Below are 27,644 nucleotides of genomic sequence, written 5' to 3'. Positions count from 1 at the left end.
AGAAGATTTTTATCATGCATGGATACTGTCATCTTCTTTGTTGAAAAGAGAATAAATATCCTGGGTAAATTATTTAAAAAAAAAAAAATTACTTCAGCTTTATCTAAAAAATGTACATTATTCCCTTTTCAAATTAGTCATTTCTGCTACGCATGGCGTCTCCTGCCATTCAATACCTTAATTGAAACTGTAATAATTGATGCCACCTTTACAGATTTATTTCCTGTAGAAATAGTTTACACAGAATCACAGATTCAGAAGATAAGAAAAGCATTCTGGTCATGGGCTTCTCTCCTCGAGTCGCTGTGATGATAAAAGTGATTTCCTGTTGAACAGGCAGCCCGGGACTGCAATCACATGTGCACAAAGCTTCTGATTTACAGGGGTGCTTAGCACCCTGAACTCCAGTTTAATTCAGTGGGAGCTTTAGCACCAATAAATTAAAGTCAAGCATGTGTTTGAACATATTTTATATACTGTGTGGCAGGTTCTGATTACTTTCATTGTCAGCTAAACTCAAGCCTTCCTTTTTTTTCCCCTCACTTACTAAGTAGTTTGTGGTGTTTCTCATGCTTGTATAAATTATTAGAAAAAACCCACAGCACCAATTCCCTTTCCCCCAAAGCTCCTGTTCTTCTTAAGCTATAGATGTTTTAGCCTCTACTTTAATGCAAACAATTATCACAGGGCACAGAACATTGCTGGCAGTGGTTCAGCAATGTTTATCAAGGATGCATCTGGCTTAGCCAAGTGGCACAGGTTTACTGTGTTGTGACCAAGCTCAGAAATTGCTTAGAGAGTAATGCCTGTTTGCCACAGCGCAGATCTTGGAGGCACAGAAAATTCTTGAGACATCAGTGTTCATGATAATTAGGTTAAACAGTGTATGTGAGGCAATCAAGTGGTCATGTGCATGAGTGAGCTGATATACAGAAGATATTATATTATTAACCACTGGAATATCCATGTCTGAATAAGAAAAATACCAGGACAATTAACAAGCAGGAGCTGCACACCAGAGGTGTCATTATTACCCAGTACGGTATCATATTTTGTGTGTGTTATACACAATAGTTGTGAACATGAAAAATAATATTAAAAGAAACTTCTGACGACTCCAAATCAAGCATTCAGAAGGTAGACAAATGTAATTCTGGCATGTCCTGCACTGCCTTAATTCATTCAGCATATTTCTGCTTATGTATTGCAGTGCAGTGTCTGATTATAGGATCACATGCTATTTTTTTTCCACATAATCCCTGCATCGTTTAGTGCAGGAGGAGACCTATTCTTTGGATCACCTGGGATCTGAAATAGCTCCATTTCCAAGCTGATAGTTTAAACTCCTAGCAACCCAGACATGCCTACATAACCAACAAGCTTATCTAAGGTTTTCTGTCTCAGGGAATAAATTAACCCCTTCAATCCCAATGGCTAACCATGAAAAAAGAAGAGAAATCAAGTCGCAGATGATTTTTATTTAAAAGCATTGCAGTCTTCTATTGTGTTTCTATAATTTGAAGTGTCATTGATCTCTTACATATTTAATGGAAGAAGGATATGAGCAAGCCGGAGTAAGATGTCATGAATGTATTACTGCATATTTGTTTTTTCCTTTGAAAACTGTAGTTTTTATTTTTTGTTATGAAAAATAATTCCATGTTGAACTTGGACTGCTGCATGGAATGCAGGAGCACAACTGCCTTTCTAGGAAGGTGTTAAATCAAAGTAGGGTATATTCCTGAATTGAGATTTTTAATAGGAAATTTAAGTGGTTTTGAAACCCTACTTACTGTGAACGCTGGAGGGAAGGAATGTGTTACTGTATCTACTTCTGAGCTGTATTTTGAGAGTCTGCATGAGTCGTCAAAGGTGCCTGTGTGAGATGTGACCTTTTCAGATCGTATTTATTATGTCTTCCCAAATACACACCGTAGCTGTACAGTGCCTGTCAACATTACATTTAGTGAAACTGGTTCTCTGAAGAGTTCTTTTTTGATACTTAAATACTCCCCGTCTGAAGCTGGTCCTGAAAAAGGTAAAACCACCATGAAGAAAATTGTAAGAAGGAGAGGAAGAAATATGTTTAAACCTCTTTCCCCTCTTTATTTCAAAATCCTTCCTCCTCTTATCTCCCTCTTCTCCTTGTGAACTGTTCTTTATATTTTACTTTGTTCTTCTGAGGGCTTTTCAAATAAATGAAGTGCAAGTATCTCATCTCTCAGAAAACACAGTGCATTTATATTATGTTGTATATAGACTGTGTCGGGCACCCTTCTCCTTCCCAGAAGTGTCTCAGCCACAGCACCTGGCTGTTGCCACCTGTGTTGGTCATGGAAGAAGGTATTAAAACATATTCAGCCTTTCCAACACTTTGGTGTCTCCTAACTTGCAAAGCTCTAGTTATAGCCCCTAAGCTTTCACTGTGGCTTGGTGTCCACAGCAGGGATCAGAGCCACAGACAAGAAATAATGAAATATATATTAAACCTATTGAAAACATGGAAAATATTCTGTTGTCGAACCCTAGCCACCTGATCAGTATGCCACCCTCATTCTGCATCATGGATGGAGACCTGTGTGACCTCCACTGGTTTGGTGAAACTTGTCTCAAAGCTGAATTAAGTGGCATTCCCCACTCTCTCTGCAATTTAAAAAATAACCATTAAATGTAAGTACAGGATATGGCATTTTGGGAAGTGAGTAGTTAGGAGTGAATTGGTTTTGATTCTGAACAGGAAAACTTTGGAAACTCACTTTTAACAAATGTTGGTCAGTAGTGTGAAAACTTGGTTCATTTATCTGAATGCCTGAAAGGGTCATATCAGACAGTCTGATTTGTGTCATTGCACTTTCTCAAATCTTGCAGTTAGATCAGGCTGTCGAACTCTTCAACAGTTGATCTTTGTAGTGATATGCCCTTCCTAAATCCCCACTGTGAAAACAGTTGTCCTCGGTGGGCTGGATCTCATCTTGTCTCGAGCAGCCTCATCTATCTTCCTGCTTTGCACTGCTGCAGACAGGCTGGAACAGCTCTGAGCACAACTGGACTCTGACCAAGGCCTTTGGGCAATCCCATAATGTTTCCAATAAATCAAAATAAACTGGCCAGCTGCTCTTTCATGTCCCCTCAGTGCCCTGTATGTCTTGTTTGAAATGGGAGAAAGTCTTTTATGGATTGACTATTTTGGCAGGGACACAAAAAGCCTCCAGAGCCCCCAGGTAGCAAGCCTGGGTGATGGGAAAGCAGCTGGCAGGGATAAAGCTTGTAGATGGCTGGGGGAGCTACATGAGTGCTGAGGGAAGAAGGAATGATAGAAGAACACAAGGTCTTGATCCTGTGATTGCAGAGCACATCCTCTCCAGTATGGGGCCAACAGGAGGGCCAGAGATAACTTTTATTTTAAGGAATCCTTTTTTGCTCTCCATAAACAGTGCTGGTGAATGGGGAGACCAATTTACTAAGATGTACCACTTGCTTGACTTTGGTCTTTTTATTTATTTTCTATTCTTCCATGTAAAAGTAGAAGTTGACTAACTGAAACATCCTTCATAGCCCACATGGGTGTACTTCAGGTGGGATGTTGGTGTAGATAAGTACACAGTAGCATCTCTACATGAAATGCTCTGTGGGCCCCATTGTTCTTTGCTGTGCATGGGCTTTACCTTCTTGTGGCTCTACAGGATGGAAACTAGATTACACTTATTTTCTCATGTGTGAATCAGCAGATAGTCCTATTCTTTGTCCCTCATTGAGAAACTGAAAAAAAATGCATAAGGTTGAATGTAAACATTCCCAAACTTCTTTTTTTGTGTGTGTTCTGAATTTCTACAAAAATTTCTGCAGGTCTAACAGCTATATAATGTATAAATCATTATAAACAAGGCATGAAAGGAACTTCACTGTTTATACTATAGCTTGCCTGCCCTTTAGCAGTGATGAAAACTGAAAATACCAGTGCATCTTGAATTCAAAGGAGGAAAAAAAAAATAGATGAGAGATCATAAAGGGGTAACGCAGTTGAGCTAGACTCAGCGTTTGGAATATTAAGCAGATTTGACCCATGCTGAGAAGAGTCTGAAGAGCAAATTCTTCTCAGCACCATCTCTTATGTCAGGACCCTGATTAACAAAGACATTTAAATAATGTCACTGCACTTCATACAATTTGAGCCTATTTTCTCTTTTGTATAGCTTGTGAATGTAATTTTTTTTTTACTTGCCATATTTGACCTCTGTGTCCTAATAGTGGCATGCAATGATACTTTGAATTATTATGCTGAATATAAATGTAAGCTTCAAAACTAACAAAGCTTTTGTTCCTTTCCTGATGAAAGCACAATTTTGCAGTTGCTTTAAATATTATAGCTCTAAGTCTGCTGTTGCTACTTCTACTAAGGATTTCTCAGTGAATTCATTAGAGGTGTCTGTTTTCATAGCCTGGCTTGTACAAATAAGAAGAAGGGATTTGAAAGTTCAGGGTATATCTTGCTGTGCTTAAGCTGCAGCAGTGTTACATGTGCTGAATCTGGTTTTATATTTCTAGAGAAGAATAATGCAAGCTGAACTCAGAATTCCATCATTAGGGGTTTTAGGTCTCTAAGGCTAAAACTAAGACCAAGTTTTGATAATCGTTAATTCACCTATGTGAATTAGTATTTTCTAGGGGGCACACTAAATTTTGAAGGAACAATTCTAGAAACATAAAGGTAAGAGAAAGCCACATCTGTTTTCCAGGCAGTTGAAAATAATTTCAAGGGTCAGTGGCTTTGCAGTTGGAATTAACAACATGGTAACAGAAGGAGGAAGAGGAGAAGGCAACTGCAGTTGCTTTTTTTTTTTTTTTGTGTAGTGCAGAGAATAGTGATGTTCAGAGAATGCCCCTAATGAAATAATGTATCTAGAAATAATGCCTTTTTCTCTTCATTACACAGACTTTTTATTTTCTTTTTTTCAGCTCTCCTAATAAAATCTGTTCCTAGATGAAGAAAGGATAGAGGAGAAATGAATGGACTAAACCTGTCTATTTCAAATTGTATCTAGAGATTTAGGACACAACAAACTTCTGATGATGATAATTTCAGCTTTCAAGTGATTTTCTGCATTTCTGTTTTTGGAATAATGGAAATGAAACTGCTGTTCATTTGGTTGAAATATCTGAAAATGGAAGTGATTTTAGGGAGAAACTGTTCTTCCCTTACTGAGTATCTAACTCAGTTTGCCCAGAGCCTCTGTGCTGTGTTTCGAGGTAGCCTGAACTGTAGGGAATGACTGCCAACTGCCCAGATGGGAACTCTAAATCAGGCAGCAGGCAAATGTGGGATTGCCTCTGTAAAAAATATCATTTTTCAGTTGTTTTTCAGATTAGGAACCTGTCACACTTCATTGCTGTCACACAACCCTAAACATTTTTTAGGGACATAGAGAGAGCGCAGTGAAGAATATGAGATGAGTAAACACATTCTTATGTAATAGGAAATTGTATCAGATTTAGATTTCATTGCAATCCACACCACGAACAGGTTGTGTTTCTTCCCTCATGCTTTATTCTAACCCCTTAATTCATTCCACTTAGGGAACATTAAATATTTCCCCAAATTATTCCAAGTCAAGGCTGTCAAGGCAGTTGTATGGAGTCAACACCACAGAATGAGAAGGAACTTACAGAGAATCATTTCCTCCTCCTAACAGGTTCTCACTTCACTGTCACATAGCCAAAGAGAGTTGATGAAAGGGCAGCTTTCCAGCATCTTGACACCTGGCTTTCAGTAATTTTCAAGCAGGGAGCTGGAATATTTCTTTTTATCAGTTGAGATATCTTCAGGGTTGGTGAATGAAATGAAAGACGCTTATGCCTCATGAGAATTAAACCACTGGACCTTTTGTCCAATGGGGCCCAGGACACCCTGGCAAGAGCCATGGCTCACCACAACAGCATTACACATTTGAAAACTTTGTACAACGTGTGATGCTTTTGCCAATATTTAGTGGCTGCCATGTAATCCATCTCTCCTGTTAAGATCCAAAATATCCTGCTGTTGTTGCATTAAGACAACTGTTTAACAAAGCATACAGGAATTAGAAACAAAGATGTGGTATGTGCTTAAGCATTTTTTATAAGCTTTACAAATCACTGTGTTCAGACATCAAACAAAAATCTAAATTGTAAAAGTGGTGGTTTTATCTTTTATTTAGAATAAAACAATGCATTAGTGTAATAATCACATTTTCTGAAGACTCATGGAGCCCAAGAAACCTTTTCATACCTACTGCAGCATACCATCCCCAGGGATGTTACTGAATAGGGTAAAATTGCTGGCAAGTTATTTATCCTTTTATTTGGTGGGGGTGTCGGCGTTTTCGGTGACAAATGGGACGGGGAGCCTGGACAGGCGCTCCAGGAGCAGTTTATTATTTTATTCCATTATCAGTCTCACAGAGTCAAGACAGAGTTGGTACAGAGCTCACACCGCCAAGGGCATCCAAAAACTTCCCATTTACAGAGCATTCTTAAAAGCTTCTTGGCCAATCAGCATGCTTCTAAAAGTTACAGACAGCTGTCTTAATCAACCCCCAACAGCGCACTACAACCGTTGAACGCAATGCGAGCTTCCTATGCCTTGACATAATGATACACAATATTCCATTATAAGGCTTAAACTTACCTGTCTTGCTAAGCATATTTTTTGCAACTTCAAAATCTATCTAGGCCAAACCTAGAAACTCTAACCATTGTTTTAAATGGTTGCTGCTATATAATTGTATCTTCTAGTTTTCAGAGGCAAAGCTGAATCCTAACTTTTTTTCTGCCTTATTTTCTGAAACCTGCTTTTATTTCTCACTCCTAAGAGCTTTCCACCTTTTGTGTTTCCCCACAGGGGGCAGTGGGGAAGGGGGGGAATGTGCTTTGTTTAACTTGGAAATAAAAAGTAGCAAGATATCTCATAATCATTTTCCTGGATGTGTGCTGGAGAAGTCATTTTTTCTAATCATCACCATCTAGGCTGTGAGTTTTTTGTTTCCTATTGAACTACTCCCATTTCAAAACCAGTTTTCCATTCTGAGACAATTAGCAACCTGACAGCCACCGAAAGATGGAGACTTTTTTTTTTTTTAACTATGATGACTTCTACCAGTAAGCAGAAAGTCTTGATTTGAATCAATCTTTTTTTCCATTTCACTTTGTGTTTTATCAATTAATATTGCCCCAAGATCTCATCTATCATTGCAGTGTCATTTCTGTGACAAGATCTGCCAATTATTTTCTGTTTAATTAACATGTTCAGCACCATTTGGGAGTGAAAAAAATGTGGGTTTTGCTAAAAAGAAAAGAGATGCTGGTTCTGGCTAGTGACGGTGGTGCCCTGAAGATAGCTGTGGGTCAAGTCAGGAGAATCAGATATCCAGTTTTTCCCCAGAAGAAAAGATTCTTGTGAAAGGAGGGAGACTGTGTGGCTGGAGGGTATAAGGTGCTGTGAGGATTATACCTCCGAAGGAGAGAGACTTTTCACTGTAGGATCTCCATGGATTCTCTTTATCTGGTCCCTTTCTTTGCCCTGTGCTGACAGCATTTCTCCTCAGGGAAATTCCCCTAACTCTGAGAAATCCACCGTGGGCAAAAAGATGATATAGTTGCAGCTCTGCCACAGAAACATGTCATTAGCCTAAGCCAGCTGACATGCTCTTGAAAAATACTATTTGCTGTATAATTCAGAGCCCTGACTAGACTACCCATACTCTTTTAAATCTTGACTGTTACAAAACCAGATGGAAAACGAGAACGCTGCAGTGCTTTCCTTGGAAAAGCATTTGGGTTGTGTCATGTCAGGCACAACAGCAAATCTGGACTGTGCTGCTAACAGAGCAGCTCCACTTGTTGGAGATGGGCATCCCACTGACACTGAGCAGACTGTTCCACAATTCACTGGCAGCATGCAAGAAGTTAAAGGACATATAAGATTTTTTTACTGTATTGCTCAGGTTTTGCATTTTGTTTCTCTTGGAAGTTGGAGATACAGTTAAAAAAAAATCAGAATTATCATTCAGAAAATGAAGGATACATACTTAGGAAACACCAATATGCAGTCCATAGTATTGCCTGATGTTATGCCAAAAAAATTTCTACTTTTTTTTGAGAATTAGGTATTATAAGCCCATATTTTTAGTTTATTTTATATTTATACTTATTTCAAAAGGCGCCTAATGTGATAGTAAAACCATATCAAAATGAGCTGATTGCTTTTGGGTAGTGTATGAATGACCACTGCAAAATATTCCACTGCAGAACTGAAGGAAGGTAATGGGCTTTACAGTAGTAAATGTGCTTTACAATGAAAGTCTTAAAAAGCAATAAACAAGCCTTCCTGTTTGTACTGAACTTTTGCATTTAGAGTAACTTTTCCTTTCTTTCCTCAGTGCCTCTGGTGCACTGCATGTGCGTTTGTGTTGCGTGTTTCTGAACAGGTTTTTAGAATTTGGACTCTGACGCAAACACATGAATTCTTCAAGGGCAAAGGCAGCATCACTTGTCATTGATTCTGCCAAGCATTTAAGAAGTGACATTTACCAGGGCTTGTTTTGAAGATTTATAAATGCAATATAGATTTGGCAAGAATAGCTGCTTCAATAAATGTTGTGCTGTAGCGTGTAAGCATGGGCTTTACTACCAGCGGATTTACAAGCACTCTGTCATCCAAGTAAAAATAAATATTCAATAAACAATTTATTAGGGATGTGAGCTCACTTCTGCTTCATTCCACTTGGAAAGACTTGAAATCTATTGCCTACGTAGTGTTATTAAGGACACAATGAAATGAAGACAAATTAATTGTGGGATTGTCAAAACTATGTCAAGGAAACTTTCCCTGGCCAACAAAAACAATAGAAGGAGAAGGGATATATCCAGGCTGTATACATGAGGGTGTTTGGTATGATAGCTAGGGATAACTGAATCCTAAACACCTGACTAGAAGCTATTCTTTCCTGGGCCTGACTTCTGTTTTATGAAAAATGCCTTGTATTCTTCAAGGGAGTTTGAAGAGCTTACAGTAAAAGTAAACAGGATTTACAACCATTATGATCGTTCTTTGGACTACCAGATCTGTTGAAATGGCATTAATGTGAGTGATAACAGGAATAATAAAAAATCACTTGCTGCTTCCTATTCCTGTTATCAGTGTAAGGCCATAATGTGGGGAGAGTGGGAAAGGGTCTATTTTAGCTTTTTTGGTGCAATATTTACGCAAGTTCCCATACAGGTGTGTTTTCTTGTACCCCTTCATCCAACCACTTCCTGCAAAGCCCCACATCATCCAAGGCTACACAAAAACTAGGGCAAGACCTGTCCTGGGAAACATTTCCAGCTAAACTTCAGTAGTGATGGAGAGAAAGGTTTTTTGGAGCATGTTTATCCACACAGCATAACCTGCTCAGTCTCTAGGAGAGCCATGAGAAATAAATGGCCCTGCTTCTGTGCCAGGTACTGCTGGGGGAATCCTGGGTGACACCTGAGTGTGACACCTGGCGAGGAGCTCTAGGAACAGGGACACCTGAGGAGTGCATCATGCCTTGCAGTGGTGGTGCCTGGACAGTTGAAATCTGGTGTGGTTGGACGATCTTATTTAGCCCTGGCCAAAATGAGGATCACACACCGCCCCCCCCAACATTACACCCACAAAGTATATAAACATCACAGTCAACTAAAGAGATTTTTTTCCTAAATACAGAATAGATGTGAAAAAGACAATTGTCTTTTTTATGACGTATCAACGTGAATAAGAATATTATTTCTGTAATCTTGGAAATCTTGACCAATTCTAATGTACTTTAACCAAACAGGTTGATCAAAAATTATCTTTCTGAGTAACACTGGTTATATTTGGCTTCTAAAAATGTCATAGATTTAAGGGCATAGATTGGTACTGCATAGAGCAAAATGAACCAAGCCTGACTCAGTGCTAAATATAATGTAAAGTACAAAAGCTCAGTCTTATCTGGCTGTCAAGACAGACATGTTCAGTTTATATGTTTGAACCTTTGGCATTTGGCTGATAAGTAATTGAGAGAAGGAAATATTTTCTTTAGTGTCATATAATGCATGTAAAGTAAAATCTAAAAATACAGTTTATCTTTATATATAGACATAGAAATAAATGGCAAGTAGGAATAGCAAATCGGCAACAAATCATTGAATTTGCAATACCCTGTGTTTCTCTTTTATGTCATACTAAATAAAACAAATTAATCTTAGATTCTAGTTTCCTCCTTTCAACAAATAATCCTAAAGTGTAAAATAAACTGATTGTTTCTCTAGATAAAGTAATTTTTTCCATTTGAAACTGCTAACGCTGTGTGAAATTCCCTCATTGCTCTTTCCTTTCTTAGATTTGTGCCTTTTTGGGCCAGAATAACAAGCATTCTGTAGGTAGATTGCCTTGCTGAGCTACAGATTTGGACAACTGGACCATAAGCATTTTGGAGTTAGAAGAGGGAAGTTCTTTCTAATTTTATTCTGATATTTGGAACAGCCATGGAGGAATGTATGGAACTCTTGGACACCTCAGCTCTTTGTTACATTTACAGAGAGAGCTGCTTAAAATTTCTCTAGTAAGAAACCTGGTCAGTGACACAGAGATCTTAATTTAAATAAAAATACTTGTAAAAATTGTGCGATGTTCTGGCTTTTTAACTTTATGTCTTTTGTTGTGAATTAGCTTAAACCGCTCTCAGAGCAATCAGATTGATTGTTGAAGGTTTCATCTATCAAGACTGTTGTAACATGGGGGGAGCACTGCTGTTAATTAAAGCTACATTACATTTACCAGTATTATTTATATGTCTATTGGAGTAGTTTATAGATGAATAGAATAATCAGTGTTCCTTTCTTATTGCATTTTATGCCTCCCTTAAAAAGAATTAATATGCAGGTTTTGTTTTCTTAACATGGGAGAAAAATGCATGTGACATTTAACCAGGATACCCTGAGGATGTGGAAAATAAGGCACGTGACTGTTCCACCACATCAAAAGTATGGTAATAGGTAGCAGTCGATTATCTAGAAATATATCATTATTTCATAAAGCTGGGAGCCACTGATCAGAAGACTTATCCTCTGTAACAATACTAACAGTGAGACATAAGAGCTAAGCCACCAGTGTTTTTGTAATGCTCTAACATCCTTGCTGCTTCACCTCTGTTTGCTTTAAAGGAGGTTTGCTGCTTTGTAGGGCGTTCAGAGCTGCTGATGGACAAATTCCTGGAATGAATGGTGTTTTTGAAAATGTATTCCTTGATATTAGTTGCTAGTCCTTAAATTGTAAAAATACACTGAAGTTAAGAAAAAACCCAAGTACCTGCCACTTACTTCATGCCACGTTGCAATAGCTCCTGGTGAACTCTGGTTTTGCCACTGTTCCTTGTTTATGCCAGCCCAGTTCTACAATATTTAAATGCCTCATGAGATGCAGTACAACTTTAATCCCTGAAATTGTGTTTTGTTGTATCTGTGATGCAGATAGAGAAACGAACCACGGACTGGTGTCACATTACAAGCTAAAGGGTGGATCCAAAAGAAGGCATGGGTGCTTCTGGTCCCCCCTCCTGGTGCTCCCCACTCTGTGGCTCAGCCTGCAGGTCCAGGCTACACATCCAGCCATGGTTTGTTCTCTGAGTTCATAGTGACCACACTGGGAATAGCAGGTCTGTGCAATTAGTGTTAGACCTTAGTGGCATGAAATTAGTGGAGCTTTTTTTAGAATATTTGGATTTTAGCTGAGCATAGAACTCACAAAGATAAAATTTCTCCCAGGACTAATAGGAATTTTATGTTGCCTCTGTATGTTTTATTTCAGTGTTAGGTCATTGTTCCTTTTTTGGAGGCATTTTGTTAATGTCGGAGTTTCCAGTAAATTACATTTAAACCTAGCTGCCCCTTAGAGTTATAAGCAACAAAATGATGAAGCTTTTTGAATGAAGTGATGTGTTATGAATAGACGCCAACAGGAGCTGTGCTCCTAAAGACTCAGATTTTAGAGGCTTTAAGTTCATATCTGATGAACTTGTTCCAGGTCTTTTAGTGAATATATTTTAATTCACTGATAGTCTTTTTCAAAAACTAATTCAGAGGTTCAAAAAAAACCCCCTTTTTCATAGCATTGTGGTATACTTTGGTAAAACTGAGTCACAGCTCTGTCGTGGCATATGTTAAGTGTTCAGAGAGGTCAGCTCCAGAAAGCAGTAAAGAAACAATAGTGTGTGCAGTTGTCAAAGCATCGGTGAGAATCCATGAATCAGCACTATATGAATTGTCCAAAAATGTTATTAAAGCTTACTGAGGTATTAACTACATGAAAAAAGGAAGGGAAAAGGAACACCATGTTGGAAATCATGTCAGTCAGAGATTCCCTCACGAAATCCCTTTCATTGTTGGCTAAAATAAGTCAAATGATATAATTTTTACCCATAGACACCAGCTAAATAGATGGGCAGACACTGGACTTTGGCTTACAAGTGGTACAGTAATTTTTTAATTGGAATTGAATTGTAAATCAGAGCCCTGAGATGCAAAGACTAAAAAGGCTTTAATTAAAAAATTATCTGTCATTCAATGTACAGTAATTGCATCCTCCCTTGCAGTTGGTTGGAGGGTCAATATCCAAAAATTTATGTGCACAAGAAAATAAAAAAGAAGATAATTCAAATACTTCTCTGGGTGAAAATGCCTTTCAGGGTTGCACAAATTCAGTGTGTGTATTTTCTCTGCATGGGGTGAATTCAAAATGAAACCTGAAGAGCTCTAATCAGATTTTGGGGAAACAGCATGACCTGCAGATTGTTCATCTTTGCTTCAGGCAAACTGACTTGGCTAATGCAGTTCCCTGGAAAACTCCCAGCTTTCAGCCACCAAGAGCCTTACAAGGTTCCTAAGGGATCCCTCTCTTCTGCAACTGCTGGGCTTTTATTAATAATAATAGCAACACTAACAATTATTGTTATTGTTATTGCTGTAGAAAGAGCCTCTGCAAATGCATGCAATATATGGCCTCTCCCAGGAGGAATTTACAGTCCCAGAGAAATGGCTTAAAAGTGGAAAATGGAAGATATGGTTCAGCACAAACTGTGAATAGAGTTTCTTCCAATCCTTTAGAATAAACAAATCACCTTTTATCTGCTTTAATTTGTATTTGTCATAATGCGAGACAGAGCATGGTGAGTAGCAGACCTAAAGACCTTCCTAGGGCAAATGTTTCAGGAATATTGGGTTTCCTGATGGAATAGCCTGGGAGTGTCCTGGAGAAGCCTTTGCTGTGGCTTATTGTAACCCTCCCTCCACGCTGCTGGTGCATGGTCTGTACTTTGGTCAGAGGGAATTTTGTTCAGAACCAAAGGTGGAGGTGCCCTTGCAGCTGCAGCCCTCATGTCCAGCCCGGGGTGGCACCCCTGGGTATTGGCTTTGCATGTGCAGCTGAGAGCTCTGCTCTGACAGCCAATTTTTCACAAACATCAATGAGAGTCCGACAGTTACATAAAATGGGAGTGAGAACCACTATGTGGAGCTGAAAGAACAGTTCTGCTCATAAGCATTTAAAAATACATGAAGAACTGTAGGTCTGAGATGAATTTGCCAGAATAAGTGTAACCTGTAAATCCACTTAATTTTCTGTACTGATTTAAGTTCCCGCACATTTCCAACCAATTCTACCTTGTTACAGGTGATGTTTTAATTCCCATACTGAAGACACTTCAAAAGTCCTTTCCCAGGAACTGTATTTTTTGTGACAAGAAGGCTGTCATCCTACTGATAGCATGAAATGAATTGGATAAAATAAAATGAGAAGGAAAACCTGCAGATTTTAAATGCATTGTTAACTACTGTTTGGACAAAATCTTCATTCTTAGCATTTTACAGTCTAGCATTACAACCAATTTCTGCATACTTAAAGAGATCCTGTGTTTGAGAAAAACGAATGAAAGTGTAGAGTGGTGTAAGACATCTTGGAAGGGAATAATAAGATAGAAAAAAAAAGAGAAAAGAACGGAAGAATGTAAGTAATTTTGACAGAAAACAAAAGACCATAACTTCTTATTCTAAAAGGACATCGCAGAGGATTAATGTATTAAAGAGCTGTTTTGCAGTGTGGAACTAACATCAGACCTTTTTGGGTTAAATTTAGAATAGTTACATGCATCTTGACGTGATTGTCAGCTACTGCAGTTGGGTTCAAAGCTCAGTGAAACAAGCAAAGTAGTCTCATCTTTATTTTAGTGTCACTATTTTGAGTGCATGTGAATATTTCCTCATGTTCATGAAAACTCCTTGGGCTGACAGCACTGAGCAAATGTCTGTGCATTGTCCAGGGTCAGAAGGAAACGGAGGAATAGGAGGTGCACCTTTACTCACCATGTATTAGAGTTGATTGTTTTTTTAATAAATACGTCACAGCCTAGACAGGGTAGAAAGATATCCAATCAAGTTGAAGATGGGCTTGGCCATGAGTTAAATTAAAGTTGAACATCAATATAAAGTTGTAACGACGCAAGACAACCTCCCTTGCTGAAAAGCATTTCTGTGAATGAAGTGATCTGCTTTTGGGTTGAGGGTCAATAATTTGTGGGAAGGTTTATGTGACGTGGTGAAGCATGGGATTCATCTCAAGGATTTGGGTATCATGTATCCATTCTGCTATAGTCTTTGGAAAGTAACCTGTTCTGTGTGAAAGTCAGGAGATATATTTTGCATTATCATATTATTCTTTTATTACTATCAGCTCCAGTGGCAGAACAGTCTTATGTAACACTTAGAAACTTTCTCTTGTAGAAACCCAATTATTTGTAGCTCTCTGCAAAAGCTGAAATAAAGGTAAGGAAACATTACATACTGAGTCCTGTGAGAGCATTTTATAATCTCCTTGGCAAATGAAGCACTCATTTGGCTTTTTCAAATAATAGAAAAATTTCAAAAAAACTGAAGAGAAAAGCCTTCCCTTTACCTTCTGGGATAGTTACTTGGAGTAAATTAAAATCAGGACTGTAAGCAGATCATGGTTGTAATTTAATTCTATGGAGATTATCAGTTTTATATATAATAAAACAGTATATGAAAATTTGAAGCTGTAATCCTTAGGCAGCCCTTTCATCTGTTCATTCAAACAGAAGCTCTTTGCCTGTGAGTGTGAGTGAATTGCTGCTGAATGCAGCAAATGAAATTCTTCATATTAGAAAGGTCTCACTAGAAAAGCCGAAAGAAGGCAACAAAGTCACCAATGCAAACCTGGTACCCGGCAGTGGAAAAGGGAATGAAACAAAAAAAGCTCCTGAGGACTTTCAGGAGAGGATGACCACAGCTCTGGCTGAAATGGATTGGACAAGAGTGGTGATGACTGCTTATAACCCCCAGTCATTTCTTCAGATAAATTCTGAACGAGATTTTCTTGTCATCTGGAAGGCAAACACAAAGTTAGACCAGAACAAAAAAATTCAATTAAAGTAAGTTTTTGTGAAAGCGTAATACAAAGTGCCTTGGCAGACTTTCTTCCAACTTTGTAGAAAACATCTTAGTCAAAATTTTCACTAAAAATAAATATTCCAATACAAAGAAATGGGGGGGGAATTAAAAGGTTGGGGTTTAGGACATGGGTTTAGCTTCTCTATTTCTATTTTTGCCATTGACTTGTCATTGCAAGTTTTATTGCAAAATTGCTTTTGGATGAAGTTCTATTTTAAGAAGAAACACCAGGATTTTATCTTTTGGCTGCAATCTTAGGTAGGAAATAACAGCAATAGCAATTGAAAGACTTAATTTTGTTGTACCTCAACAAAAGCATTAAAAGTGCAATTTTGACTTAGCCGGAGCTGAAATATGTGAACATTATTGGGCACGTCCTTGAGCTCTGAAAAGGGAGGTCTGGAATGAGAACAAGTGCAGCTCCTCTGGAGAATGTGGAAAGGCAGCCTGCAGAAAAGCATGTCTATACATTACATTGACCTGTCTGTTGTGAAAAAAGGGAAGAAAGCAAATCATCCCCAATTCTGCAGACATTCTGACAGCTAAAGTAGGCATTAACAGTTTGCAACACATGGCATGGGGGATGAAAGTCTCTGAGCTCTGCAGCTGAGAGTTTCCTGGCTGAAATGACAGAGCAGTTGAAGGTAGCTCAGAGAAAAAAAATATTTTTTAATCCACCATATAGGGACAAAATGCATAACATTACCAAAAAGAGAAGAAATAACGTCATGACTCAAAAATAGTGCCTGTTCTGGCTTTAATTCTGAATAATTTTGAGGGGTTTGAGCCTTTATTAAGGGGATTTTCCTGACAAAGAAGGATCAAGTTTTCGTATATAGGTTTCTGCCAATATAGAATAATCTCCTGTCATTTTCAATGAACTTGGTATGTAAAAATAATTTTGTTGGTAATATATTGATGCAGAACTAATAATTTTAGATTTTGATTGGCACAAGAGCTGGAAGAGTCTCATGGCTCATTCTGTCAGACAAAGGTTCTGCTGGACTTCCCTGCAGAGCCCCTGTTCAGCCTCAGCCATGCTGGTTGGGAAAAGGGTTGGGAACAGCAGCAGCAACATTTGTACAGCCACATCTTTGGGCAGTGAGAACTGTTGTTTCTTTAAAGGACTTAAATTGAGCTCTTCTGATTTACACCAGAACTCCTCTGAAGTGTTAAAAAGCTGTTGTTTTTCCTGCTTAGGCCTTCAAAGGGAGGGAAATTTATTTGTATGAATAAGTCAGAACTAGATTAAGTTGAGACAGAGAAGTAGCAGATAAATGTTTTCAGAAGTTGCTGTTATAATTTACATGCATTAAAGATGTGGTCAGGTATATTTGGAGAGACATCAAGTTCCTCTAAGATGGAAAGCAGATTCAAAACCGCACAAAAGAATGCCATTGCTTAGAAAAATTGATCAGCTGAGAGAAGGAAATACATATTTGAATTTTGATTATTTTTCACTAATTCTCTGTAATTGCTATAGCAGCAAAGCCAATTAAGGAGGTTAAGTGCAATATTATGTTGCATTTGAAAATAATTTTTAATTTTGGAGACAAGCTAACATCTTTACCACTGTGAATCTCTGAAACTGCTTTCTTCGCTATTTACAGTACTTGCTTTTGATTTGATTTCAGCTAATAAAATAATTCTTAGAAGAGTACTCTCTGCTGGCATAGTTGTTGCTAAGTGTTGAATATAATGGGGATCTATACAATTTTATTATTATTTTTGTAGGTGTGTGTAATAATAATAAAGGACTGTGCTGTGGAAATAAAAGATCTGGGGAGATACCTGATGATAATAGGGAAAGACTGTGTCGTATCTGGAAAACCTCCATTAGATTTGACCTTCCAGTTGAGTTTAATAAAGGTATTAATGTCTTGTCTTCACTGTCTTTATACTGGCATTCCCTTTTCACATGCATTTAGGTTATGGAGGTCCAAATAAATTAAAAAAAAAAAAAAAAAAAATTAAACGTTGGGCTGACACCAGTGAAAAGTGCTACTTTTGTAGGGAAAACATCTACCCATGAGTGTTTTTTGTGGGGTCTCACTACTATCAGTGACCTTCAACTGAGAGCAGTTCTGTGTCCGCTGCTGCTGCTGTCACTGTACCTGCATCATTTCAGTGTCTGCCAGCCTCCTTCCCTTCCCTTGGCACTGTCCCTCTGTGGGAATTCGGGGCTGGGAGACGCGGGGCCTGGGCCTTGCTGCCGCAGGGGGGATGGTTAATCGGGGCTGGGAGTCCCCCTGCGCCGCTCCCCGTTAGTGACATGGAAGTAATGTGTGCACAAGAGCTCTGCTGTGATCCTGCTCAGCCACTGGAGACAAATTGTAATAATTGGGTGGCGAGGCTGGGGCTGGCGCGAGGTGGGATGGCACAGACAAAGGGAACAGGAAATCGCCACATGGCGTCATATGCTCCTTCTCAGCCTTAATTTTGATTGCAGCTGTCAGCATGGCATTATGGCTCTTGAATGTGCTGTTTTATTCAGCTCAGTGTGTGGGAGATATTTTTTTTGAAACTGAAACAATGCTGGAAAATGATTGGCGTGAGGTTAGCTTCAGGCACTCTGCAGTTCCTGAGATGGTTGCATAAGACACAGCAATATTAAATTACTGACAAGGGGATTTTTGAGTTAGTTAAAATTTGTGGTTTTCATCCATGTTTTGTTCTAACTCTGATGTGAGTAAGAAGTGCTGGAGGTACAGCTGAGAGGGGATATTCCCTTAACTCTAGTTTCCTTCTAGCTCTATAACAAGTATCCTGTTTTTGTCTCATCTACTTACTCTTTTTTAGTGCCATAGTTATATTTTTTACAGCATTAAGGATGATAGTGCATATTTACTGGTATGAAATGCATTAGGAAAAAATGTTAAAATAGTGCAGCAGGAGAAAAAAGATATATTGAAGATAATAACAGATATACCATTCTCTTGACCAGTTAGAACTGGCATCACAGTGGTTTCATATGTTCTTTTACTGAAAACACTGGGTTTTAGTGGCACAAAAATCTGTATTTCTCAGGATTCAAAGAGATAAATTTCTTATCTGTATGCAGGTACCATGGATGAACTCTTCTTGCTTTAATTTGAAAAAAAGCTCTTCAGAATAATTCAATGTATTTTTCTTCAAAGTTTATGTTATTTATTGTGTATTCTTCAGCCTTTAGTAGGGTTGGTATTGGCGTAGAGGTAGAAAGTGAAACTGTAGTGATTTTGGACTCATAGTTCATAAATTAGTAGTTTTTAGGCTATGCTACTGATTTTAATATATATGTATTTTACCCAAACTTTTTATGTTGCACATTCTCCTAAACTTGAAAGTTATCTTAGTTTTTTTTCTCCTTCATGAGATTATAAAACAAACAGAGATGTGTAGTGCTAGACAACAGAGAACTTGAATATACATACATGCATATAAATAAATAAATATGGAATATATCTCAATTTTGTTTTAAAAATAATTTTAATTACGCTACACCAAAGTAATCTTAGGTGCATGGTGACTCATTTTTATGTGTTCACATAAAAACATTCTCTGAGCAGCCTTAGATTTAGATTTTTGAAACTATTTGAATACATCTTCTTACATGGCATCTTTGAAAAGGTGATATTTGCATTTGAAAAGGATGAATCAGAAATAAAACCAGATTAGATAGAGACACATATTCTTCCCCCTCCCAAGTGTCTGGAGTCATTTACTGTAGCCATTAACATCTAATATGGCTTCAGGTGAAGTGTTTCCTCAATAAACATTTTTATTTAAGAAAAGGAGAAAGAAGGATCACAAGTGGAATGTTAGAAAGCTTTTTTTTTTTGCTTGTTAGAGCCTTCATGCATACTTACATTGTTCAGATTTTTTATTATTATTATTTTTACTAATGAAAAAAAAAAAAAAGTTTGGGATGCAGTCCACCTAAATCTTGCCCAAATGGGGCCTTTTCTTTTCCCCCCCAAATCTTGTCTAAATCCCAGACAACAGCATAGTTTTAATGCTTCCTAGCCCTGTCTAAACTTACACTGAACATAAAAAAGTATCTCCTCCCTAGGATGAAAATTTGATAAATATTAAAGTAATTTTTATTTCTGCATGCTCAGAATTTTCTCCTTTGGCAGAAAGGAGAAATGTCCTATTTAGACTTCTTTTCTAATTCTAGAATTTAGTAAACGGATAAATAATTCCACTTCTGTTGGAGAGGATGAAAGTTTGGTAAGAAAGTTTCACAGATATGTAGACTTGGCAGAAAGATCTCTGAATGTAGAAACTGAGGATGAGAGAGAAATGAAAGCAAGTTTTGATATAGAGTAAAAGATGTTTTGCTGAAACACTGACCACTGAATAACTGAGAAGGCAAAGGTTGGAGATGAGTTGGAAGGAGATTTTTATGATTAGGACAAAGGTATGTGACTACAAACAAAGACATGTTTTTCACCAAGTAAATAAGTCTCAAGAAGAGCATAAGTAAATAGAAAACATGTCTTTACCAAAAAGAGAGATATTGCAGGCAAACAAGAAGTGTCGATGTAGCAAGAAGAAGAGATGTCTAAGAATTTTCCATTGTAAGCTTAACTTGTAACATACTTACTCTTGTGATTGGATAATAATGACCATAATATGGTGATGGTAGTAGTTATGATAGGCTATAGGCAAATGTAAAGGTATTGTGTATGGTGCTTATTGGTTGTTATGTGTTAAGATACTCTGCAAAGAAAGGTATATAATGCTTTGTAACTTGAACAGAAAGCGGCTTCAGGTATGCCTACAGCTGGAGCTGGCAGCTGTAGGGCTGGCTCTGGATATCCACTCCCTGAACTGCTGTAACTTCGCCTATGCAATAAACAGCTTTCAAGAGAGCCGCCTGAAGTGCAGACATCCTTCGTGAGCCTTTCTCCTATAACTTCAATACAGTGGAAAAATCTGAAGAGCCCAAGTAATGAGGTGGCCAGGTTCTGAGTTCTCCTGAGGCTGAGGGTGCTTTATCTGCATCCTAAGAGTCTGGCTATACCAACAAACCTTGTGTTGACTCCAGACTGTGATGAAGTTTATAATGTGTATGTGAAATAGGGACTGAACCAGAAAATCCCCCTCCCAAGTTCTAGCAACTTCCCTTCCTGGTTCTAACAACCAGATCTGACTACTTCATCTGGTGCTAGAGAAGGTTTTTATTTAGGTGCTTTCTTACAGGAAGATATTATCAGGATAACCATATCTGTAACTTTTATCAATATTCATTGGAGAGACTTGTGGTGTTTGGCTTCACATGGCATAAAAGCAGAAAATCTCTTGAGTTATGTGATATTTATTTATTAAATATCTGCAGATAATTGCATGGGCAAGTTCAATGATTTGAAGTGTTACCATAACATGTAAAAATCTCCAAATCAGGTAACAATTATGTTTGGGATTATATCATTATTTCAAGTATAATTACCAAAAGATTGGCAGTGCACATATTAACAAGTAATCACTGTAATTTGCCTACATAGTTCCACTTCCAAAAATTCTTTGTCACAACATTTAAATATAGCTTACATTGACCTCCACGTGTGTTTCCTAAAACTGCAGTACTAGCTCCTTAATGTTCTAAATCTTAGTGTTTCATGGGGAAAACAGAAAGGGGACAATGTGCTGTGAATGAGGAAGAAGTGAAACAACATTTCAACAGACACCAGCTAGTGGGATAATTTCCATAGCTGTCCAAAATAACCCTTTTTTATCTATTAAAAGTGGTTTGCAACTAGCTAAGATTCTGCTAAGACCAAAGGCTTTCAAAATGTCCTTGCATGATTTACTGTCATAATTCTATTGCAAGTTTTGTTAGCAAAATTTCATTAACAGAATTTCATACAGATGCGAAGGATCTGTAGTTCACTCTTGAGTTCCAACCAAATGAGGCTTCTTTTTTCTTTTTTTTTTTAATGTTTATATAGGACACATTTTTGCTAAACTTAAAATTTATTAAATAGTGAATTTGTTTTATTCTGGTTTTGTTTGTTTCATTATTTATCAGGTTTTACCTGGCGAGATGATTACACACAGCATGTTATTGGTCAGGAGCTCTCAGCCATTCACAAAATCCACAGCAGACGTCCTGATGTATTCACATCTGAAGGATCTGACACAGGAAGGTAAGTCTTCTGTGGTGTTTTTGCCTGGTTTTTCAAAGGGTTTGCAAATGATAAGAAAGAGGTTGGCACAGAAACAGAATTTAAAAAATCACAAAAGCCACTACCTATATGATGAAGAAGACCTTGTTCTTCTGTTTATCATCAAGTTAAAGAAATACACTTTCTGTTGTTAATTAAGGTGTCAGAATTCAAAACATCAGGCCTTTGATTCTGTTCATGCACTGTCTAGTGTCAGTTCAGCCATCCCTACCTATGACTGGCTTAAAAGGGAATCTTATACTTGCTCAACCACAGGAGACATTTTATTCTGGACTAAGCATTGCATGACATTCTGAACAACTAATTATATTTTCAAAGTCAAAATATACCTTTAATTGAAGTCCATAGATTCCCAGTGGTACTTGCAAAATTTGTCCAGGAAGGAGAGATTCGTGCAAGTTCCCATGACAGAAAATGATGTTGGGGTGTGGCTTGAAAGGTATTGAGGGGTGACTTTGCAGTAATTGGTTGCAAGAGACACATCTGTAATTCTGTGGAGTGATACGGTTGTAGAACCTGCAATTATATCATCTTCATATACAGTTACACATATAAAGAGACTCTTTCACCTGGTCTGTTCTGTCCTACAGGTTTTTAAGTGCAATCCAGCCACACAAACCCCAGAATGAAATTTTAGGAACAATTAAAAATGGCAAATTTTAATTTCTCATACATGATTTTAAGTACATTTTCAAACACAGTGAAATTGAAAGAAAGGGCTTTTTGTTAAAAAAACTTTCATCATAGTGGGATAAATTTGAGCTTCAAGCCTTGATGGGCAAAATATTGAATGTTGGAATTCAGATCTTCATGTACTGCAGTATGTGGTTTGTATATACTGCAGAACCATTTCTTTCCTAGATTGCTTTTTTCTGGAAATAAAATGCTATGTAATTGATACTACCCAGTGTCTTCAGCAGTGTTTGCCTCAGTTTCTTTTGATTTAATTCAGAGACTTTGACCATGTATTTCACATGTTTGCTGATTCAAAAGCATTTCTTAAAATCACAGCACCATTTCCGAAGTGCAGTAAGGTAGAAACTTAACTTCTAAAGAAGATTGTGATCTAAAGATTACCATAAAGGTGATAACAACATGTGGTTGAATCCATAAACATGTTTTCACTGCTTAGATACACAAAATGTCATTATTGAATGGATTACTCTCAGTAGATTGTATCAGAAATGATCTTCAATATCTTCTGGGGATTTTTTTTTTTTGAGAGTACCTAAAATTTTTATTCATGAGAGTAAGACAAAATAGGCCAGATTTCCATGAGATCAAGGCCATATTCTGCAGTGTTCCAGATTTGTAGTTATATTAAAAAAAAAGAAAAAAAGAAGACATAAGAAATTATTTAAGGTTTAGATTGAAAACAATTGCTCACTTTTAGGAGTTCCTGTTGTGATCAAGTTTGAGATGTTTTGCATTTTTAACTAGAACTATGTGTTAGGGAAAAACCCACAACATTTTGTATATCGATACTTCAGGAACATCAGAATTTCAAATGTGTTCACATAAAGCAGTTCCTATTGTGGATAGATTTTCTGCAGTCACCAAGCTGTGCTTCTGAAAGCATTATCTTATGTGCCAACAGTTTAAAGCATTAATTGATTTTTCTGGTTGTCCATTTGCAACGTGTTCTGTAGGTCAGAGAACAGTAGGAAATCTGGTGTCTTGTAGATTCTGATCAAGTGTGTTATATGCTCAGTGTGCTCAGTGTGCTTATAAAATCTTATCAGATAATAATTAAATAATTTAAAAAGCAACTTAGTGTAGGTATCTAATTATCAAAGAAACATTGTGGCAGGAAGACCTTTTATTAAGGGTAACGTGTGTAATAAGACAATATGAAGTCATACTAATGAGTCATTAATCCCCACAGAGCTGGTGAGAGCAAGAAAATAGTCAGACACTTGAAAGGTAAATTGACTTAGGCTAAATTAGTGCATATGAAATCTGATGAAACAGAAGACATGGATTTAATCTCAAAAAAAAAAAAAAGCTGAAACTGGGAGTTTGATTTCGAGATGAAAGTTCTTTCTTTGTTGGCTAACTGGAGTGTACGTGGTATTTCCTGAGTCCTTATTAAATTTCAAAAAACCCTCTCTTGAAAGAGGATTCAAGATAAAGGAAAAAAGTCCATTCTGCACAGAGGGAATAAATGTCAGTTGTGTTCATTGGTGCAATTAGGCAAAACCACAAACGTTTCCAGCAAACTTCAATGAATGAAATGGGGTATAGTATTATTTCTATAATACAACCATCATTAAGTCAGTAATAAGATTCTCTCAGCTTTTAAAAGGGAAAAATTTATTTTAAAATGTGTGCTATCTCTTAATTGTGAACATTCCAGAAATAGCAGAGGTGCAGTGATTTAGATATTTTCACAAAAAAAGCTTCTGAAATGCTAGATTTTGTAGGAACTACATAATTATTTCTGTAGATAAATAATTATATATGGTATTGTCTTTATACTCCTGAGTTCATTGTATGCAAAGTCATTTTTCAGAGCAAATTAAAACTGAAAATACTTCCAAATAAGTGTACAGAAAGAACTCATCTGATGATCATTTCTCCTACTCACTAAGTGCTTTTATATATTTGCCTTTCATCCATTTCCCAGTATCACGTTGTCCAATTTAAAAGAAATATTTTAATTTAGTTGCAGTAATAGGTTAGTTAATGCATTTTCATTCCTGAGTTAACAAGGTGATATATGGGTGAACTACAAAATTTTTTAAAAATCTTTCTTATGTATTCATGGTATCTTGTTAAAGTTGTCATCAAATGAAACGTAAAGCTTTGTAGTTTTACCTTTTAATTGTTTAAATGTTTATAGCATAAAATAGTACATCTAATGTGGAATGTAAATGTGAGCGCAATTACTGTCTCCATATGAAAAATGAGAAATCTTAGACCCCAGATTTTGCTTCTACCCCAGTGACAGTGACTGTATACTGTAAATAATGGTTTGAAAAGCCAACCTAAAAACTGTCTTTTGTCTGTGCATTCAGTTCCCATTACCTCCAGTGGAAATCCTTGGGGCAGAATTCGGTCTGGTTTTTTTCATTTTCCCTTCCTTTTAAAATTAGTGAAGAAAGCAGAAGATAGGTGTTGGAATTAATCAATGAATGAAAGATGAGTGTTGGCAACTGGGATCCTTCCTATGAAGAGAGCCTGTTTGGATTAGTTCATCTCTACTGAAGCAGAAAGCACAGTGCCCAGGTTTTTCTAAAACTGCAGAGTAGTTTTGGTCTGGCTTTAAGATGAAAAGGAGGTGGATAATGTTACCTGCATGTCCACGCTCCATCAGAAGGCAGAATTTAGAGCTCTGGAATAAGAGAAAAACGCAAACAGCATGAGAAGGAAGGAAGACTGATGGTAAATTATATCAGGTTTGCTACAGTGCTCTGTGCAGTAACCCTTCTTTTTCCTAGAGTTTGTGTCTCTGATGGGAACCTGCTGTTTCACCCTGGGGAGGAGTGGAGGATTTTTCTGGTATTTCAAAGTGAGCAAACCTGTGAGCACTGTTGGTTGCAATGCCACCACAGTAAATTAGATTATTAATTACATTCATTAGTAGTAAATTAGTAGGGACACACATCTGATACAACTGTGAGCATGGAAGGAAGTCTGTTACTTTTTGATTAAAGTAATATAATTAAACCCTAGCTTTGGAAAATGATATAATGGTGCACTCTCAGGCTGTTCCTCTACATTAGCACCAAGACATGGGCTGGTAGAATAAAATTTTATTTACAGTGGCACAGAGATGTTGAAAGTCAAATTCATTCACTGAGCTGGAAAGCTCTTCCACCTGGAATTCTTCACTGGAGAAGTGTGTGGGCATGTGAGTAGGAAATGGTGACACCAAAACGTGATTTCCCTCAAAACAGTGCATCACTCACAGGGAAGGAAGAGGGCTGGGAACTTTCTCTCTCTTTTCTTGCACAAGGAATGAAATAGTAACCAATGCTGACATTTAAATTATCATCACCATTTATGTGTTGTTGAGATACATGAGGACAGCTGGTAATAATTCAGATTCATTGCACACAGCACTCTGAATCCTATATAAACACCTCCACACTGCCATCGTTTAATCACATTTCCAGCTTTTCTTTGCAAATGTCACCAAAATCTGTCTAAACCACTCAGGAAACACCACTATTCTGTGAATCCCAGGCACATGAGAAGATCAGAAGAGATACTTGTTCCATCTCATTATTCCCTTTTCAAGCCTTTCGCTGGAGTTTACTTGCTCCATTATTTCTGCATATCCAGTAGTCTTCCTTCTATTCATTACATTGGTGCAGGGCCAAATTGGTACTGAATCTCATCATCATCCAGAAAGTTTTTTAAATCTTAGAACTATCCCGTGTTGCTTTGGGGTGCAATTTAATCATGTGCATTTTCTTTTTACAAGCATTTTCTTTTCTTCTGAATATGGCTTTGCCTTGATGTGGCATTTTATTTGATTTACTCTAGAATCATTAACTTTGATGCATGAAATAAACTGTTAATAGTGCAAGATTTTTTGACTACTTTTGCTTAAACATTGAATTTTCTATACGTTTGTGGTTTCTAAGCTTTTGAGTGACTTTTCTGTTACGTATTGAACTACAGTGGCTTTCAGTGCCTTTTTAGTTGGCCACTTTTTACACTGGACAGGCTGGTAACTTTCTTTTCCTTGATTTTGCTATGCAGGACTTTGGGACAGAATGCAGATAACGAAAGAAATTATGATGTGGAAAATGACGTGAACTTGGCCAAGTCTCTTCAGCAATACCTTAAATATCTCAGAATTCTCTCCCAGTCTGCATCTAAAAATTTGTATCCAAGGAAGACAAGTGACAAAACTTCTGTCAAGGTAGTATTTTTGATGTGGTTCCTACATTTTGTGATTTTGCCTTCCTTCTTCTCTGAGTTCTAATTTTTGAAATTTCCCCTGTCTCAAGACCAGACATTGTTTTTTACTGCCTACTCCAATTGATTATCATAAGTGCACAAAGTTTTCTCAACATTAATCACCTTCAGCATTGTAAATGCTTCAGCTCATCAAATCTGGAGCATTTTACCCTAATTAGGGATGGATTGCATGTGATGAAGAAGGAAGAGTGGGATAAAAGTGTTAACATATTCACTGGCTGATCTGAAACTCCTCTTACTGCATCGGATCCACTCCTCTCCAAAACGCTGGCTGAACTACCGTGTGACCTCTTGCTGGTATTTATGCTGCTTAGGGTAAAATTAATATAATCTTTAAGCAGATTTTAATAATGGGTCTGATAAATGGTGCCTCAATATTTCCTACATCTTATTGATCATAAAGGTCATATGTTATACATTATAAATGTACAGATAGCTAGGAAGATAAATCATAACCATTAAATCTTGAGTATTGACTATGTCAAAAACCAGAAACATGCCTATTTGAGAACTAAATAATTTTTTTCCCTTCCTAGAGAAAATCTGTCTCACTCTAAGATGCAACTTGATAAATTTATTAAAATTATTGGATGGAAGGGTTCCCTACAACAGGCCCTTATGCCCTTGCATCTTTTGCTCAAAAGATGTGCACTCTTTGATTTTAAAGAGCTAGGCTGCTATTACAGCAGTCCTTTACAAGACATTGTATGTGCTATTTCAATGCATACAGTATAAATGCAAAATTTGCCAAAAAGTATGCTAAAGTTTTAGGAAAAGAATCAGGTGAAGAGACTATAGTGTCAAAGCCAAACTGCTGGATTAGTTCAGGAACTAACTCAGAGATACCAAACTACTGTCATGTATCTGCAACAGCAACTCCTGGTGACAGCACCAGTTGTAGCAACCATTTAGTGTGGTTGTTATTGTCAGAAGCACAACTTTCCAGCTTCTGACTGACATTTATACAGCACTTACGATTTATGGCACGTGTCATTAGGTGCTCGTCATCTTGCCTCATAGGACCAAGAGAAGCTTTCAGGC

General features: G+C 37.4%; 1 protein-coding gene across 2 annotated transcripts in view; it reads left to right on the top strand.

The window, feature by feature from the left end:
* PTPRN2 (protein tyrosine phosphatase receptor type N2) overlaps nt 1–27,644 on the top strand; it is a 653,490-nt gene that overhangs the window by 209,503 nt on the left and 416,343 nt on the right. For both annotated transcript variants that reach the window (XM_048327270.1, XM_048327179.1), the window contains exons 4-5: nt 21,515–21,632; nt 26,382–26,544. In XM_048327270.1, coding sequence (XP_048183227.1) covers nt 21,515–21,632; nt 26,382–26,544 — 281 coding nt within the window. The remainder of the gene's footprint in view (nt 1–21,514; nt 21,633–26,381; nt 26,545–27,644) is intronic.

The sequence above is a fragment of the Corvus hawaiiensis genome, chromosome 1 (genome assembly GCF_020740725.1).
Source record: "Corvus hawaiiensis isolate bCorHaw1 chromosome 1, bCorHaw1.pri.cur, whole genome shotgun sequence".
NCBI classification, from domain to species: Eukaryota; Metazoa; Chordata; class Aves; order Passeriformes; family Corvidae; genus Corvus; species Corvus hawaiiensis.
The sequence above is the reverse complement of the archived record's forward strand: the minus strand, read 5'-3'. Positions and strand labels throughout refer to the sequence as shown.